The sequence below is a fragment of the Protopterus annectens genome, chromosome 7.part0, assembly GCF_019279795.1.
Source record: "Protopterus annectens isolate FY-2018-M chromosome 7.part0, PAN1.0, whole genome shotgun sequence".
In the NCBI taxonomy this organism is placed as follows: Eukaryota; Metazoa; Chordata; order Ceratodontiformes; family Protopteridae; genus Protopterus; species Protopterus annectens.
The window spans coordinates 1,379,588,716-1,379,608,676 of record NC_056739.1 but is presented as its reverse complement, the minus strand read 5'-3'; the positions used below and the strand labels follow the sequence as shown (position 1 = coordinate 1,379,608,676).

Sequence of the window (19,961 nt, the reverse complement as noted above, 5' to 3'; positions counted from 1 at the left end):
ATAAACTTGTTTTTCTGACGTGAGGTAGACCATCTGGGAAGTTGTGTTCAAGCTTGCTCCCAGGAATACAATTTGTTGGCAGGGTACTAGATGAAATTTCTTTTTGTTTATACTGTACCCCAGTGAAGTTAGAATTTTCTTTACAAATGCCAGATGATTTAATAGTATGTCCTGGCTTTCTGCCTGAATTAGACAATCGTCCAAGTATGGGTATATTTGAATATTTCTTTGCCTGCAAAATGCAATGTCTGGAGCTAGGCATTTTGTGAATAGCCTGGTCGCAGTAGATAAGCCAAAGGGCAGTGCACAGAACTGATAGTGTATGTAGCCTGCTCTGAAGCGTAGGCATTTTCTGCAAGAATCCCTTATTGGGATGTGCAGGTAAGCTTCCTTTAAATCCAATGTTGCCAACCAGGTATTTTTGCCCAGCATGGGAAGCAGCTGATGAAGTTAGCATTTTGAATTTTGGAATTACCAAAAAGGTGTTTAGGATTAATAGGTCCAGGACAGGATGCCAGGAGATGTTTTTTCTGGGTACCAGGAAAAGCCTGGAGTAAAAACTTTGTCCCCATTCTTCTGCTAGGATAGGTTGAATAGCCCTGATATTTAGAAGAGAGAATACCTACTGTTGAGCCTCTGCCCACTGATTTGGGGGTAGGTCTGGGCAACCTTTTGGGGTTGGTAAGGTGTGGAAGTGGAATCTGTATCCTTGGGAAACAATATTTAAAACCCATTTGCCTTGGGTAATGAGTTCCCAGTTTTTTGCATGCAGGGCGATCTTTCTCCCTAAAGGTGCGGTTAGATGAGCAGGGCTTGGAAGGTTTAAGGTTAAGTCATTCTGACAGTTTACCATAGGGGGTGTCTTACTACTTCCAGCTTTGGAAGTGGGAGCCCCCCACTGCTTAGGCTTGTGAGTACCTTGAGACTATGGCCTAGGTGGTCTGCCGTTCCTAGATTTGGAGTGAGAAGGCCTGGAAGAGACAGGAAAGGACAAATTCTTAGAAGGCAAATGCCTACTAAATCTGGGAGGTTGGACTTGCAGGAAATCTTTATCAGTTTGCATAGATTTAGCTTTTTCCTCCATCTTTTTAAGAACAACTTCTGCTTTGTTGCCAAACAGGTGGTCTTGGTTTAAGGGAGCATCCGGTAATTTGGCTTTAACATGATCTGGCAAAGAACCCAGTAACAGCAGCCCTACAAGATGCTTCTGAGGAGTCAAAGCCACATTGCAAAGTAGGTTTACCAACTTGTTCGGCAGAATGCATTAAATCCTGTAATTCTTAACTTTCAGCACAGTCAGGAATCAACATAAATTTTTGTTTAAGTAATCCAATAAGATGCTGCTGGTACTTTAACATATGAAACTGGCAGTTTAAGGCCCTAATGGCCAAAGTAGCAAAAGTGTATAACTTCTTACCCCATCTGTCCAGGGCCCTGGAATCTCTATCAGAGGGGGTAGGATTTTTGGCAGTAGTAGCCTTAATGCCTTTGGATCTCTGTGAAATGGTCTCTGGGTCTACAGTAGGATTCTTAAAGAGGAACTTGTGAGAATCAGGTACTCTAATACCTGTCAGGTTTCCTGAGAGCCGGAGGTAAGGTGTCTGAGGCCAAGCTAGATTCCAAGAAGGCATCATCTAACATGTCCGGTACAGGGGGGATAGCTAAAGGCCTGTGTTGAGGCAGGAGTAAGAATTCCCTAAGCCTCTTTTTGGAGTCAGAGTAATCCTGGCTTTCTCAGTGGAAATGCTCCCTAAGAGTTTGCAAAGTTTTACCAAAAGTAAAATCTCCTGGAGGGGAAGCAGAGGGAATGGAGTCCTCTGCATCAGAATCCTCATAGGTACATAAGGGCAAATCCTGGTCATCAGAAGAAAAGTACAGTTGTGTACACTTAGCATAAATGTAGATGTTTGAGTGTATTCACTGTTGCAGTCATTACATTTGGGTTATCTGCTTGCAGTAGCCCTCAGTCGGCCTGATTAACAAAGTCTTGGGTCCTGCATCAGTTGCTGTCCCTTCTTCAATGATGTCAGGGGTATAAAACATGCAGCCGATGCCATTACATCAGTTTTTCTTGCCCCAGATGTCAGGTGCCCCCCTAATGGGAAGCAATTAAATCTATAAATACAAGGATATACCTCCAACATTAAAGCAAATACACCAAAAAGCTTTTAGAGCATAGTAAGTGAGAGTAGAGGTATAGCCAAAGGAAGAAAAGTGAGCTTGAGGGAGGGTAACCAGGACTGCAATGGTGAATACACTCGAACATCTACATTTATGGTAAGTGTATACAACTGTACTATGTTCTTCGTGTTTCACTGTTGCAGGCATTACATTTGGGTAGATTCCCAAAGCTAAGGTTGGGAGGAAGAATTTAAATAGAATTAGGACCAGCTATAAGGCCCTGCAAGACTGCAGTGGCAAAACCAGCCCTGGAGTTGGAGAAAATTGGCAAATGATAATGCTTGGTGAAAGTATGTACAGAACTCCAGGTAGCAGCTTCTAGGATGTCCCTAGTAGGGATGCCCCTGAGAAAAGCTGCAGAGGTAGATGCAGCCCTGATTGAATGGGGTCTGATGCCCTGTGGGATAGGTTTTCCATGGTGCTTATAGCAGAAATGAATGCAGTGGCCTATCCATTTTGAAATGGTTTGTTTTGAAAAAGCTTTCCCTTCTGTCCCTGCAGCAAATGCCACCAGCAGTTGTTCAGATTTCCTTTGAGGTTTAGTCCTGTCCAAGTAGAATCTAAGCTGTCTGTGCAAATCTAAAGAGTGCAGCATCCGTTCCCCTTTGTTCTGTGAGTTAGGAAAGAAAGTAGGCAAATTAATGGACTGATTAAGAGCCACACTGGATACCACCTTGGGCATGAAGGAGGGATTGGTTCTGAGGGACACCCTGTCCGCATGAAAGATGATGAAAGGTTCCACTGCCATAAGGGCCTGTAATTCAGATACCCTTCTTGCAGAAGTGATTGCCAAAAGGAAAGCGGTTTTCTAGGAAAAGAATTTTAAATCTGCAGTAGCAGCTGGCTCGAAAGGAGGAAGAGTGAGTTTCTCCAAAACAAAGTTAAGATCCCAGGCTAGAGATGGAGCTCTCCTGGGTGGCCTTAAATTTTTGGCCCCTGTGAGGAACTGCTTGAGCAGTGGGTGAGAGAAGAGGGGAGGCTCTGTGCTACAATGAGCTGAAATGGCTGAGGCATGAATTTTGATGGAGGAAAAAGACAAGTATTGTAGAATCTGAGGTAAACTGGGCTCTGCTGTGTTCATTCCTTGAGATTGGTTCCAAGCACAGAATCTTTTCCATTTTCCAGCATAAGATTTTCTAGTACTAGGCCTCCTTGCTTCTGAAATAATATCCATCACTGATTTACTGAGGGATGGTAAAGAAGAGATTAGGTAATTAGCCAGGCTGCTAGATTTTGGGTTTGCAGTTGAGGGTGCAGAATCTGGTTCTCCTGCTGAGACAACAGGGAAGGAATTTGTTGGCAGGGTACCAGGTGGGATTTCTTTTCATTTATGGTGAACCCCAGACAAGTCAGTACCCTCTGAACAAAGGTCAGATGATTCAAAAGAATGTCCTTGCTTTCTGCCTGAACTAGGCAATCGTCCAGGTATGGGTATATTTGAATATTTTTTTGCCTGCAAAATGCAATGACTGGAGCTAGGCACTTTGTGAATACCCTGGATGCAGTAGATAAGCCAAAGGGCAGTGCAGAGAACTGATAGTGCATGTAGCCTGCTTTGAAGCATAGGTATTTTCTGCAAGACTCCCTGATAGGGATGTGCAGGTATGCTTCTTTTAAGTCGAGTGTTGCCAACCATACATCCTTGCCTAGCATAAGCAGCAGCTGGTGAAGAGTCAGCATTTTGAATTTTGGAGTCACCAGAAAGGTGTTTAGAATAGAAAGGTCCAGGATAGGACGCCATGCATTGCCTTTTCTAGGTACCAGGAAAAGTCTCGAACAAAAACCTTGTCCCTTTTCCTCTTCTGGTACCAGCTGAATAGCTCCCGTGTTTAAGAGAGAGAGAGTACTTGATTTTGGGCCTCTGCCCTCTGATTTGGGGGTAGATCTGGCCACCTGCTTGGTGTTGGTAACGTGTGGAAATGAAATCTGTATCCTTGGGACACTATATTTAAAACCCATTTGTCCTGGGTAATGAGTTTCCAGTTTTTGGCCTGCAGACCAATCTTTCCGCCTAAAGGAGCATTCTGTTGGGAAGTGCTTGGAAGTTTTAAAAGCAAGTCATTGAGACAGTTTTCCATAGGGGGGGTCTTACTCTCAGGTTTGGGTGCGGAAACCCCCCACTGCCTAGTTTTGTGTGTTCCTTGGGACTGAAACCTGGGGTTTCTGCTGTGTCTGGGTTTGGCTTGAGAAGACCTGGAGGGGACTGGAAAGGACCAATTTTTAGAGGGCCAGTGCCTACTAAATCTAGGGGGCTGAAGTTGTAAGAAATCTTTAACAGCCTGCATAGATTTAGCTTTATCTTCCATCTTTTTAATAACTTCCTCAGCCTTGTTGCCAAACAGGCGGTCCTGATTTAAGGGCGCATCCAACAATTTAGCTTCAACATGATCAGACAAAGATTGCTCCTTAAGCCAAGCATGCCTTCTGAGCACAGACCCAGTAACAGCAGCCCTGCAAGTGGCCTCTAATGAATCAAATCTACATTGCAAAGTATGTTTTCCAACCTGTTCAGCAGAATGCATTAAATCCTGTAATTCTTTATTTTCAGCGCAGTCAGGAAATAACATAATTTTCTGTTTAAGCAATCCAATAACATGTTGTTGGTACTTTAACATATGAAACTGGCAGTTTAAAGCCCTAATGGCCAAGGTTGCAGAAGTGTAAACTTTCTTACCCCATCTATCCGGCACCCTGAAGTCTCTATCAGAGGGGGTAGGATTTTTAGCAGTAGAAGCCTTAATGCCTTTGGGTCCCTGAGAAATAGTCTCTGGATCCGCAATTGGATTTTTAAAAAGGAACTTGAGAGAATCAAGAACCCTGTAATATCTGTCAGGTTTTCTGGGAGCAGGAGGCAAAGAATCAGGGGCCAAACTAGATTCTGAGAAAGCATCAACAATGTCTAGTACAGGAGGTATAGCTAAAGGCCTATGCTGAGGCACGAGTAAGAAATCCCTAAGCCTCTTTTTTTGAATCAGAAAAATCCTGGCTTTCCCAGTGAAAATGCTCCCTTAGAGTATGTAAGGTTTCACCAAAAGAAAAATCCTCTGGAGGGGAAGCAGAGGGAATACAGTCCTCTGCATCAGAATCCTCATAAGTAGATAAGGGCAAATCCAGATCATCAGAAGAATCAGAAAAATCAGAATCCTGTTCAGAAGATTCATAAACAACTTCAGTCCTAGGTCTCTTAGAAGGGGGAGGTTGGCTTCCCCTGATTAGAGTTATAAGATCTTCAGCCATTCTTATCATTTGTTTTTTAGGCATAGAGGCCTGAGCATGCGGCCTGGGCATCGGTTTCTTAGGTATGCTTCGAGATTTTGGCCTAAATGAAGAAGGAGGCATCTGTTTAATATGGAAGTCCGTAGGCCTGAATACACCCTCAGAAGCCGGTGCCTGCACAGCGGTTCTGGACCCATCCAAGGTAGAGACACCCGCAGGTTCCACAGTTGAAGCATTGCACGGCATACCGGACTACAAATGGGTCTCAATAGAGGCCTGCGAGTCAGAAGTAGCGGGTATCAGGGGCTGCGAAAGCGCCTCACTGAGTACCGGCGAACTGGCGACTGGCTTAGGAGAAGCATCGTCGGCAGCTTTGGACCTCGGCAGCCTGTCTCTGTCTTTATCTTTGCGTTTTTTCAGAATCCCGGTAGCCAGAAGGCTAACCGGTGACATTTCTGGATAATTAAACAGAAAACCGAAATATTTAGAAGCAAAAATATACCGACAACAGATAGTGCGCTGTTTAAATAAAGCACAAAACCAACAGCAAGGTACATCGTGGTCAGGGCCTAGGTAAGGAATACAGTACGAATGAATATCTTTGTGAGGTATTTGCTTTCCATAAGTAATTCAAATTATTGACTTTTACTGACATCGGTAAGGAGCAAGAAAAGGTTTCCCCAATGGGGTACTTAGCTTTAGTTGAAGACTTCGGTTCTGAAACTCGAAAACGAAAATTTCAGGATTCGGCTGACCGGCACTTGCAAACTGCTTCTGCTTCGGGCACCGCATGGCAAGAAAGACTGATGTAATGGCGTCGGCTGCATGTTTTATACCCCTGACGACCTGACGTCATGGAAGGGACAGCAACCGACACAGGACCCAAGACTTTGTTAATCAGGCTGACTGAGGGCTACTGCAAGAAGATAACCCAAATGTAATGACTGCAATAGTGAAACATGAAGAACATCAGAAATTTCAGAATCCTGATCAGAAGAATCAGAAGGAAAATCGATTCTAGGTCTCTTAGAGGGAGAAGGGTGGCTTCCCCTCAGAGTAATAAGGTCTTCAGCCATTCTTATCATTTGTTTTTTAGGCATATGGGCCTGACCATGCAGTTTGGACGTCGGTTTTCTAGGCGTGGATTGAGTCTTAGGCCTTAAAGAAGAAGATGGCATCTGTTTGATATGCAAGTCAGTAGGCCTGAATACACTCTCAGAAGCCAGTGCCTGCACAGCGGCTCCGGACCCATCCAAGGTAGAGACATCCGCATGTTCCATAGTCGAAGATGCATCTCGCGGCATACTGGACTCCAAATGGGTCTCAGTAAAGGCCTGCGAATCTTAAGTAGTGGGTATCAGGGGCTGCAAAAGCGCCTGAGTACCGGCAAACTGGCGACTAGCTTAACAGAAGTGTCGTCCGCAGCTTTGGACCTATGCAGTCTGTCTCTGCCTTAATCTTTATATTTTTTCAGAATGTCGGTAGTCGGACGGCTTACCGAAGCTATTTCTGGATAATTGAACAGAGTACCGAAATAGTTAGATGCAAAAATGAACCGACGACGAATAGTATGCGGCTTGAATAAGGCACAAAACCGACAGCGAGGGATGTCGTGGTCTGGACCCAAGCAAGGAATGCAGTATGAATGAAAATCTTTATGAGGTATTTGCTTTCCACAAGAAATACAATTGTTAACTTTTACGAACATCGGTTTAGGCCAAGAAAAAGGATCCCCAACAGGGTACTTAGCTTTTTAGAAGACTTCGGTTCTGAAACTCGAAAACGAAAATTTCAGGAGTCGGCCGACCGACACTTGCGAACTGCTTCTGCTTCGGGCACCGCACAGCAAGAAAGACTGATGTAATGGTGTCGGCTGCATGCTTTAAACCCCTGACTACCTGACATTATGGAAGAAGAGACAGCAACTGATTCAGGACCCAAGACTTTGATAATCAGGCCGGCTGAGGGCTACCTGCAAGCAAATAACCTCAAATGTAATGACTGCAACAGTGAAACACAAAGAACATCATGTACTCCTATGGCAGAAAGTGTTTTCCCATCCTTCTCACACCTAGTTAAGGTGTTTCTAATAGTGGGGCCAACAAGGAAAGAGCCATCAAAAGGTGCAATGACAAATGAAGACTTGAAGGGCTCTGCAAAATCGCATAGGTGCGTCCAGGCATGCTTCCTTATGGAAATGCCTGAACCCCTTGCTCTTGTTGTTCCTTCAGCAACATAAGCAATAAGCCACATGGACGAATTGGAAATAGATGTCAGGGTAGCTAACTGAGAGTCAACTAAATCCCGTACCTCTTCAGAAACAGCTCCTGAGAGAGTATTTGAGAGCACCTTGCTCAGATCTCTCTGCAGTCTTGTAAAATGTCCCAGGTAGTTCAAAAACCACAGTACAAAGGTCAAAGAAGCATAAACTCACTTCCCAAATATATCCATCGCCTGCAACTCCTTGTTGGAGGGATGGCCAGAGGAACTTTCCTACGCTAGTTCCTTTTTCGTGGCCACCAAGATCATCTATTTAACACATCCCTTAGTCCAAAAAGGCTGGTCTTCCGGGGCTGTTATGATTTTATCTGGTCTCTTGCGGACTGGCTCAGTAGCGTCAGGGACCTTCCAAACCAGACAGGAGATCAATTCGATGAGCTCGTCGGTGGGTGGAGATACCCAGGAAGTGGGCAGGCAGGTACCGAAAGCTTGTAGGTACACAGCTTCCTCAGTCAAAAGGTTGATGGACTTCCAACCACCTCTCTGTTTAAGTATTTCCAAGATGACTCCAAATCATCAAGAGGTCATCTGGGGGACCCTTCACCCTCATCGAAATCTGTCTCCTCTGTGATAGACTCTTCTGGAGAGTGCAGGTGCTTCCTCTTGTACGATTTCTTCTGAGGGGACCTCCTCAGGGGGAACATCTGGGTAGGTATCAGAAGAAGGGGTACCCTGCTAGATAGCTTGAAGCTCCAGTACCCACTGTCCATTTGGAGGAGTTGGTTGATGCTCAAACCCGAGAGAGAGGCTTCAAGGAGGAAGGAACTGACCTGATACTGGAAGTAGCCAATGCCCTCTTCATGGCCTCGAAAGCTGACCCACCAGAAGAGAAAGGGTGCTCTAGGGCAGAAAGGGAAGGCCTTGGCTCCAAATCCACCCCCTGCTCCAATGTGGTAACCATCGAGACTCAAGTCGGACCAGAGCATGTCGATGCTGGTTCACCAAGGTGCTGGGACTGTTCCAAAAAACTGGGAGCAGACCTGAACAACTCAGGACCAACCACTAGGCTGCAGCACCAAGAGGACTCCGGTTCTGACACTACCAAAGTGTTCAAGGCAACTGTCTGTTCCGACGAGAAAGAAACATTCAGAACCAATATGGTTGGTTCTGGGAAGCTTGGAACCAAAGACTCTAAGATAACTGTGGAGGTTAAAGGAGGAGGATTAGCAAGGGAAATGGAAGGTGTCAGTGCCTGACCGAAAGGGGTAGAAGCTGGAGTGCCTGACATACCCTGGGACCAAAGAATCTTCATCACCAACCTCTCCATGTTGACTTCAGTGAGACTCCTGGAAGAATGGATGGAGACCACAGAGGGAGATTTTGGTCCATCTAAAAAGGGAGACGGTGGTCTATCAACAAATGAATCCAGTGAAGGAGAATGCTGTGTCCCTGGTAGAGAAGTGACTGGAAAAGATGGTTGTTCCGGAGTTAATGAAGGAGTCAGAACTGAAGAAGCAGCAGGCACTTCCAAGGAATCATTCAAGGTCGATCTAGACATCGAATCTGATGATTTTTTTTTTTTGGGCTCAGCACCAAGGAAGAACTCGAAACCAAGGAAGATTGCTTCTTCACCTCCGAGGCTCTAGAGGAGGAGGAGGAAGAATATGTCCATCCAGACTTAGGTTTGGTCTTGTCCTGAGAACCAGATATGGCCTCCCATAAATGAGTTTATTCCATCTACCAATGCTCGGAGACTGAAGATGTGGCAGACAGAACAGTCCTCCTGCAAGTGGAGGGGACTAGACAATAAACACAGAGAATGCTGATCAAAGAGAGGAAATGTATGACCGTGTTTAGAACATTTTTTAAACCAGGTCTGAATCTTCTCTATCAGCTACAGTTGGGAGAAACTACGATGGCAATATCCACACACAAACACAAATGTGCTGAGAAAAAAGGAGTCAAAAAAAGAGGAGAGGAAGGATTTTTTTTTTTTTTAAGGAAAAGTTACCAACAATGGTAAGAGAAGACTTACCGAGTAGTAACATGGAAGGGTAAGGGATACCAACAATGGCATTTATAGAACTACCTCATGGTAGTCAGAGAGGAAACAGAGAGAGAGATTATAACAAGGGAGATACGTCTACCTGAAAAATCAGCTGGAAGCTTATAAGATGCAATAGAGTAAAGAAAGGGGTTTTGAATACTTTTGAAAAGACAGGGAGAGATTTAAAGTAAAATTGTTAAACTTAATCGTTTGACTAAACCACAACTGAAGCTGAAAGTGGCAAATGAGATCTGAGGTAATCTGCCCAAACTATTTGGGGTAAGGGATGTGCTCAAGAGTTTTTTTGAAGTCCGTGAGCTGCAGTAATGGCCAAATTGGTTACGAAGGATTGGAACAGAACCCACGGGTGATGACAAAATGAAGATTGACAACTTCAGATTCAGTCTTTGGTCATCTGAATCACAGTCAAGGAACTGGGCCCACTAGCTGAACCCTGGTCTTCTAGGAGAGCGTCAGGATTCCATCCATCTATGCCATGGAACCTACTCAATTGTTTTTATTTTGTGACAGAAAAAATGACATCTGAAGGACAATGTTTACAATTATATACAAGAACATTGCCTTTGAACCTAGAAAACATCATATCATGAAAACTTATTACAATATGTCTAACCACTTTGGAGATATGGTATTTTATGGATAAAGAGAAAAAATAATCAAAACTGTAAGTAATAAGGCAGAGACTTCTGTAAAACATTCTGTAGTAAAATCTACCTGAACTACTACCAAATCAAGCTGATGAAACCTCAGATTTAAGCAAATAATGTGAATAATGACACTTCAGGCGAGCAAAACCCTCACATGATGCAGTGATGTGTCAGCAATGGAACAGGACTCTGAACTCCTGGTGTGGGTACAGAAGTCACAGCTGTATCACAGAATCAAAGGCATGCTTGCCAAGTCAATGACACTAGTTTCCATGCAGAAGTTCAGCATATAATTTAAAACAAATTTTCTCACAAGTCTTGTAAACTGATTGTTCTGAAACATTCATGATTTTTTTACTTCCCACCCACTTCCTGTCTTGTACTACTGCATATCTAGTGTCCCAGACAAATTCTGCATCTGGTACACTGCTTCCAGGATACCAAGTGCAACAGAAGTGGTGAAATTACTGCAAAAATGGTAACACAATTTTTTTAGGTCTAGCTACAAGATGAAATGTAACCTATTCTAATTTTTTTTCTTTTGTAATGTGGACAACATGAAATTCATTTTCATTAATAATATTCTGTGTTACTGAAATAAAAATGTACAGTCTGCAAAAAAAAAAAAGGATTCTTTTTCACCTTCAAGATAAAGTTAGCTAGCTGGCAAAGAACTGAGAAAGGTATGCTCTGAAGTATGTATTCAGTCTGGACTGACAATATTCAGGAAGACAAACTGTACTTTAGAAATATCTTGCTATTTGCAAATGTAATTATGCTTGTTCTTTTCTTTGTGTCTTGACCCATGTTTCAAAAACAAAAGAAAATATTCCAAAAAGTAAAATTACAGTTTCAGTGAACAGAATGAAATTGTAGCTGTAGATATGTCAGTAGTCATCAATAGTTATCAAGGATAACTTTATTCAGTGGCCAAAATAAACAGCTGGGGAACTACCAGACTGCATAGTACAGTGACAGCAAGCAATAATGAAGGTCCCTGGACAGAATCCTAGCAATTCAGTGCAACATCTAGTACCTTTTGTCTCATTTCAAAAATGTTGAATTATGCCAGTGAAATCTTCACTTACAGATAATGATCAGGATCAAATTTGGCCTCCTCGACAGCTAGGCGTTTTTTTGTACGTTCCACTGGAGAAGTACTGTCTGGATTTTTCAAATCTATTGCTTCACTCAGCTCATCCTACAATAAAGCCATCATACTTGAATTAAGATAGAACTGCAATCGAAACAGACACTTATTGAAAGAAAAATACTTCTACCACTGGCAACTTGCCATAAGCATAACTTATCTTCAAAACTGCAATATGTTGACAGTTTAATAATTTATTCCCAGGAATATGAGTAACAGTTGCCCAGTAGAGTAACCACATTTAGAAAAGTGTACTGAGAAAATAATAATAGCCTACAGGGCAGACAAGATACTAAAACAATATATTAAAGTACAAAGGAAGTGTGCAAAAAAAAAAAAAAAAGCCTAATAAACGCAACACATCCACGTGCCAGGAGTGAAAATTTTTTTTCAAGCTACCATTTGTTTTCACCCTCATTAACCAATGCTTCAAAAGAGAAAAACAGCAATCCAGGAAATAGTGAATTGCCTTGAAAGTGAAGGAATCATAAAATTTAAAAGATGTTCGCTTTCATTTAGCACTCATAACCCAACATCTCCAGCATACTATGCTGGTGTCAATGGCACTGGGCCAACAACAGCCTCTGGACAGACGGAGGTTTTCCCTTAAGAGTGTTATCTGTTTCAGCTTGGAACTCTCCACCGCAATCAGTTAAATTACACACAAACACACACACACACACACACACACACACACACACACACACACACACACACACACACACACACACACACACACACACACACACACACACACAAATACAGAGAAGGCCCTCTGCTTAAGCATTACCAAAATCATAGAAGTGAAAGGATAATTATCTCATCAGTATGTTGGAGATCTTGGTTTCAAGTTCCAAATGAGATGAATTATTCTTTCATTTCTACGATTCTAACAATGCCTAAGCAGTGAGCTATATGTGTGTGCATGGACGTGCAGGTGTATGTGTTTCTAATTTGACTTTAGTCACCGTGCTGAGAGTTTCTTATCTGAAAAAGGACAATGTCCTAAAAGAAAGCACAACTATTTGTCCAGAAGGTTTTGCTAACCCAATGGCATTGACGTCAGCACAGCATGCTGAAGGCCTTGAACTGAAGTCCCAAATGAGAGCTAATATTATCTTTTCACTTCTATAATTCTACTAATGTTTGAGCAGAGGACTTTAGCTGTGTGTGTGCATGCGCGTGTGTGTGTGTGTGTGTGTGTGCTCGTGTGTGTGCGTAATTTGACCTTGTAAGTCAAGGGTAAAATTCATAAATTGAACAAAACAGTAACTGGTGATGTGGGGGTTTAGAACATCAACAAGCCCCAGGATGACCACAGTGCTAAGATTTGGTAACACTGACCCTCACTTGCCCCTTGACAGTTTTTTTTTCTGGTTTGTTTGTTTGTACATAGGCATCTGGTACACTTATTCATAACCAAATTTTATGTAACTTTTGGGAGGACTTTTGATTTGAGGCCATCTCAAAACCATTGTAACTCCATGTATAACTGATTGCTGCATGAAGGGATCTTGCTTGGGCTGGAGGAATTTGGGAGATGAAAGTGTTAACAAATGATTCCATTTCAGCAGTGCTAGCCATGAGAAAATAAGTAAAGTACAGTTTTGTACCTACCATAAATGTAGATGTTCGAGGATCCACATTGCTGCAGTCCTAACTATTGGGTAGTCCGCTGTCCAGTCGGCCCGAATACCAGAGTATATGGCTGGCGTCGGGTCAGCGCATTAGACTGGCGTCGAGTATCCTCAGTCTTTTCTTGCCCCAGATGTCAGAAGACCCTAAAAAGACAAGGCCCAATATACCTGCACCAAAAATATGTACAATATATACAAAAATATATACAAAAATATCAGCATATAACCTCACCTACACAACCACCCCTAAACACAGAGGGGAAGGAGGACTGCAGCAATGTGGATCCTCGAACATCTACATTTATGGTAGGTACAAAACTGTACTATGTTCTTCATTCCACATTGCTGCAGTCCTAACTATTGGGTAGAATCCCAAAGCAGAGGTAAGGGAGGCTGGCAAATCATAAAGAAGCAGGAGCTGACAACATGCCTTGCAAAATAGCTGTGGCAAAACCAGCCCTAGACTTAGAGTAGAGAGGAAGGTGATAATGCTTAGAGAAAGTATGCACTGAACTCCAAGTAGCTGCCTCCAAAATATCCTTAGTTGCCACCCCCCCTAGAAATGCTGTTGAAGTGGCAGTAGCCCTAGTGGAATGAGGCCTAATCCCAGCTGGAATCTCTTTGCCATGATGGGAATAACAAAATGCAATGCAAAACCCAATCCACCTAGAAATAGTTTGTTTTGACACAGGCTTGCCCTGAACTCAAAGCAAAAGAAACAAACAACTGCTGAGACTGCCTAAAATCCTTAGTCCTGCTTAAATAATAAATTGCCTGTGTACATCTAAAGTGTGCAAAATCTTTTCCCCTTTATTTTGGGGGTCTGCATAAAAAGTAGGCAAATGAATAGTTTGGTTTAAAGCCACACTAGAAACCACCTTAGGCATAAAGGAAGGATTAGTACGTAATGATACCCTATCCTTATGGAAAATCAAAAGGGCTCTACTGCCATAAGGGCCTGCAACTCAGACACCCTTCTTGCAGAAGTAATAGCCAACAGAAAAGCAGTCTTCCATGACAAGTATTTCAATTCAGCAGTAGCCGCAGGCTCAAAAGGTTGTAGAGTAAGTTTTTCCAACACAAAATTGAGATCCCAAGCAGGAGTAGGAGCTCTCGTGGGGGTCTTATATTCTTTGCCCCTCTAAGAAACTGCTTGAACAAAGGATAAACAATGGTGGGTCACAATCATAGTGAGCTGAAATTGCTGCAGCATGAATCTTAATGGAAGAGAAGGACAAACCTTTGTCCAATAACTCAGTAAGATATTGAAGAGCCACACTCAAATTAGGCTCAGAAATCTCCAAATTCTTTGCTGTACTCCAAAATAAAAACCTCTTCCATTTTTCACTTTCCTTGTACTAGGTCTTCTAGCTTCCATAATCACATTTAAAACTTGTTGAGGAAGTTGAGACCTGCTGTGTTTCAACACAGAATATGCCAGGCTGTTAGATGAAGAGAGTGAAGCTTGACATTGAGCAGATGTCCGTCCTTCTGAGATAACAGATGTGGAATCAAAGGTAAAGGCCATGGAGGCTTCCTTACCAGACTCCTCAGTAGTGGGTACCAGTGTTGCCGAGGCCAATCTGGAGCTATTAAAATCATCCTTGGCTTGTCTTGTCTGACCTTTAAGAGCACCGAAGAAGAGGCAGAGGTGGAAAGGCATACACATGAAGATTTTTCCAACTGAAAGAAAGAGCATCCACTTTCCAAGCTGTGTGATGAAACCCCTTTGTGCAAAACTTTGGCAGCTGGTGGTTTAGTGGAGAAGCGAACAGATCTATGTCTGGAGTTCCCCATGACACTGTCAATTGCTGAAATACATGAAGATCCAGTTTCCACTGGGATCCATGATTTGTCTGCTTAACACATCTGCTAAGGAGTTCTGTGCTCCCCAGAAACCTTGCCTGAAGAGTTAGTTGCAAGCTGAGCAGTCTCCCATAAAATCATTGCTTGCCTGCATAGAGGATAAGAATGTGTTCCCCTTGTTTGTTGATGTACCACATGACAGTTGTGTTGTCTGTTAGAATCAACACCTGCGCTGGAAGAAGTAACTCCTTGAAAGCCATTAATGCAAACTGGACTGCTAACATCTCCTTCATGTTGATATGTAGATGCTGTAGTCTGGCAGGCCACTTGTCTTGTATCCACTTTCCATTTAGATGAGCTCCCAAGCAATGTCCGAGGCATCTGTCGTTAAAATCTGACTCTGGCCGGGTCACAGAGAGTCCCTTGTTTAGGTGACATTCCTGAGCCCACCACAAAAATTCTTTTGAAGGCAAGGTATTATTTGAATGACAGTGTCCAAATCCTGGCAGTGCTGTGTCCATACATTTTTGAGATACCATTCCAGCTTCCTCATATGCAGTTTGGCATTGGGAAGCACCAGAATACAAGATGCCATGAACCCTAATGCTTGAAGGACTGTCCTTGCAGTCAGCACGGACTGATGAGATAGTTGATGGAAGTAAAGGGATAGACTCTTTTGTTTGTCCGGCCATCTGGGCTGCTGTATTCAGTCTCACACCCAGAAAGCACATGTCTTGAGAGGGTACTAGACTGGACTTTATTTCGTTCACAGAATACCCTAGGCATCTGAGCACTGCTATAACATATTCCAGATGCTGTAGAAGGTCTTCCTTTTCTTGAGCCAGAATCAGGCAGTCGTCCAAGTAAGGATAGATTTGAATTCCTTTTAGCCTGAAGTAAGCTATCACTGGAGCCAGAACCTTTGTGAATACTCTGAGAACTGATAATGAGAATTTCCAGCTCGACGCAGATACTTCCTGCAACTTAGTCTTATAGGCACATGAAGGTAAGCTTCCTTGAGATCTAAAGTTACCATCCAGTGATCTTTGCCCAGCAGAGGTAAAAGCTGTTGTAACGCCAACATCTTGAACTTGGGAATGTCCAGATAAGTGTTGAGGATAGATAAATCCAAAATTGGTCTCCACGTGTTCCCCTTCTTTGGTACTAGGAACAGGCGAGAATAAAATCCTAGGCCCCTTTCTGATACAGGGACTGGCTGAATGGCCCCTATTTGGAGTAACAGAGAAATTTGCTTGTGAGCCTCTTCCCTTTGTGGAGGAGGAACGTCTGGCATGCCTCTGAAAGCGGGCAATGTATGGAAATAAAACCTGTAACCGTGGTGAATGATATCCAACACCCATCTGTCTTGAGTAATTAAATCCCAATTTTCTTTGAAAAGAGACAGTCTTCCTCCCAAAGGAGCTGCCAGACGAGAATCTACTGGCAGCTGAAAAGGCAGGTCATTGGGTCTGTTTAAGGACTGACCCCTGCCCTCACCAGAAGTCTGAGCAGGTGAACTCCCTGTTCTAGGCCTAAAAGAACCTTGAGCTCTGCCCCTACCACGTCTAGACCTACCCCTAGACTGGGAATCATAAGCAGGATATGTCCATCCCTTAGTAGGCCAATTTCTACTAAACTTGGTGGCTGCACCTGCAAAAATCTTTAACAGTTTGCATAGACTTAGCTTTGTCCTCCATTTTCTTTAAAACTGCTTCCACAGGCGAACCAAACAACACATCAGACTGTAAAGGAGCATCCAAAATCCGTGCCTTAACATGCTCAGCTAAATTCTGATCCTCAACCAGGCATGCCTGCGAAGAACAGAACTAGTGGCAGCCACCCTCGAGGAGGCCTGTACAGCATCAAAACCACATTGCAAAGAATGCTTACCCACTTGTTCAGACACATGAACTAAATCCAGCAACTCTTTACACTCAATACCTTCCGCCAAAGCATCCACCTTAGATTTCAGTTGTGAAAGGAGATAATTTTGATATTTTAGCATGTGAAACTGACAATTCAACGCCTCATGGCTAAAGTGGAAGAAGTATACACTTTCTTTCCCCATCTATCCAAAGCCCTTGCCTCTTTATCAGTGGGAACAGGGTTTTTAACCACAGAGGCCTTAACACCTTTAGGTCCCTGAGAAACAGTTTCCGGTCTGCCCTAGGACTCGAGCTTCAGGCACCTATAGTACCGCAGGAGGCAAAGAATCAGGGTTCAGGGAAGCCTCTGCAAAAACATCTTCCACCACATTCAACACAGGAGGTATAGCTAAGGGCCTATGCTGGTGTAAAACAAGAATTAAGCCTTTCCTGAATCAGAGTAATCCTGGCCTTCCCATTTAAAGTGCTCCCTCATGGAATGCAGAGTCTCTGAAAATGAGAAATCCTCAGGAGGAGAAGCTGTAGGAGTGGAATCATCCACATCAGAATCAGAATAAGGAGGATACTCCTGCAAATCTTCCAGAAGACTCAGAAGCCTCTGAACACTGTCCAAAACTACCAAACTCGGGTCCCACCCTAGGCCTCTTATCAGGAGGGGCATAGAACCTCTAATCATAGTAATCAAATCTTCTGCCATTTTAAGCATATGTTTCTTAGGCACAGAACCTCAAGTGCTAGGAGAAGCCCCCACTGAAGCTAAACTTGGCCTACCTCTCAAAGAAGTTTTGGAAACAGAAGGAGAGGCTCTAACTACCTTGGGAAGAGAGGGAAGAACAGTAAGTACCTGAGAAGCCCCCTCAGCCTGGCCTACCTCCTGAGAAGGCACATCCTGTAACAGTAAAGTCTCTGCCTGAGACTCCAAAGAAACTCCTGGCAAAACCTCTGGCTCCACTTAAAGAACCGACGTCCGTTCATCAACCCTAGGCTTGTCCTTGGCGCTTCTGACGAAAAGCGGCGGAGCATCCGACGGCATTTTATAATTGCAACGCTTCCCAAACACTAACCTGGCACAGTCTAACCTTCTCTTAATAGTGTTAAACCTAGCACAAGAGCGGCATCCAACAACGCCGTGCTCAGGCCCTAAACAAGGTATACACAAGGTATGGTAATCCCTATGAGGTATCTGTTTAAAAAATACAGTTATTCACTTTTCTGACATCCGGTTAAATACTGAGGCAAGAAAAAACCAAAATGTTCGCCAACTCTGATTCGGTCTGAAACTCCGTTTTCAGAAAATTTCAGAACGCCAACCTGCACTCGCAAAACTGCTTCTGCATCGGACGATGCGGCAAAAGACTGAGGATACTGGTATTCGGGCCGACTGGACAGCGGACTACCCAATAGTTAGGACTGCAGCAATGTGGAATGAAGAACATCTCACAACTCACTGTTCAACAGTCCAGAATGTACATATGGTACAGCATACATAAACCCAGTAAAGTTCACAACAGTACACTGCCACTAGCTAGCTACTGTTTTTAGGTAGACATCTGTCATTAAGATAATTACTAGCCAGCATCCATCCCATTGGTTAGGTTGCACAAAAGTCAATTACTGTTTTTCCCCCTGCCAAGTGCAGGACTGTGATATCCTACTAACATTTGTGTGTGTGTGTATATATATATATATATATCTATATATATATATATATATATATATATATATATCTATATCTATACACATGTGAGTGCGAGTGTGTCTCCACATGTGCAAACGTGAATATGGTAAACAACCCTATGAATTATCTGTTAAATTTTCATGCATCTTTTCCTCCAACAACAATTACATAGCCTACACAAAATTTCAAACAGGCAGAGGAAATCTGTTATATCATAATATAAAAAGTAACTTGCACTAATAATAAAAATGCAATACAACAAGGCCATATTCTAAGTTAAAAAAAATACCCCCAAGGATGCATATTACAGGGAAATACTGAACCTTCCAGTGGTGGGGAGGCCCTGTGCTTGTGACATTCTGTATCGCAACACTCCTTGGAGGTTTATTTCCCTGCAATGACCACTTTGTTGGGCATTATTGCTTGCAAATCTAGAATATGAATCATAAGCCATGTTTCACTTTACTCAGCTAGACTAAATGATATATAGCTACATCAGTAAAGCAAACAAGGCAGTCAGAGAAATGAAAAAAGATTCTAATATAAGGATTATAAATTACAATACTTATTTTGTGCAATTAACATTGCACGGTTCTCAACATCCCATGCTTCCTTTCAACGAACTTCACCAAACACATACATTTGACGATATTTAAAAACAGAAGTCTTACATTTGTTAGTAAATTAGCTAAGTTTTGGTTCAACTGGGTCTGTAAGATAACCTTTTCAGGGGAGATACCAGGGACACAAATATACAACAGAAACGTAAAACATTTCATCACATCAGTTCAGTTATTTTACAGTAGAAATATGGGTAGGATGGCATGGCATGCAGTCTTACAACTATACCAGCAGCCACTACATGTGTATACTACACAACTACTTTCTCCTCCATTTAAACATATGATATACTCTAGTACACCTTCTCTCTGGTAGATACAAGTCAAGCAGCTATCCAAATCCAGCACACATACCATCTACAAACAGCCATCCATCTATCTCCAGTCAGGTGGAGGACTCCACTGTACTACATTACAAACCTAAAAAATTATCTGGCTAGTACCGCCCGTAATCACCTGAAATTTTGTTACTACAGACAGACACTTAACTTTACTTTCCCTTATAGCACGAACATACATATCATATCATCACCTCCTTCACTTTTGCTACCACCCATCCAATACCTCACATGCTCAAGCCCTAAATATAGCTCACAGCTGTATTTCTATAGCCTCCAGCAACAGTTCTTACATCCATTACTTTAGAAATACCATGACCACACCCCATTTATTATAAGCTCAGGTTAAAGCATAACTAAAACAAATATAGATGTCCCTTTCATTATAAACACAGTACAGCAACCCTACATTTAAAGGAGAGATATCCAGCCCAGCACAGGTTCAAAAAACCTAACAGCTGTCATATACCCCCCCAATCCAATCATCTTCTTTATCATCTTTTCTCCCCTCAAA

The 19,961-nt window shown here is 42.9% G+C and overlaps 1 protein-coding gene across 1 annotated transcript in view; it reads right to left on the bottom strand.

Annotated features, from left to right (window-relative positions):
- Positions 1–19,961, bottom strand: part of SHQ1 (SHQ1, H/ACA ribonucleoprotein assembly factor) — a 2,222,560-nt gene that overhangs the window by 1,615,820 nt on the left and 586,779 nt on the right. The window contains exon 5 of the mRNA XM_044076401.1: positions 11,421–11,533. Within this exon, the coding sequence (XP_043932336.1) occupies positions 11,421–11,533 (113 nt within the window). The remainder of the gene's footprint in view (positions 1–11,420; positions 11,534–19,961) is intronic.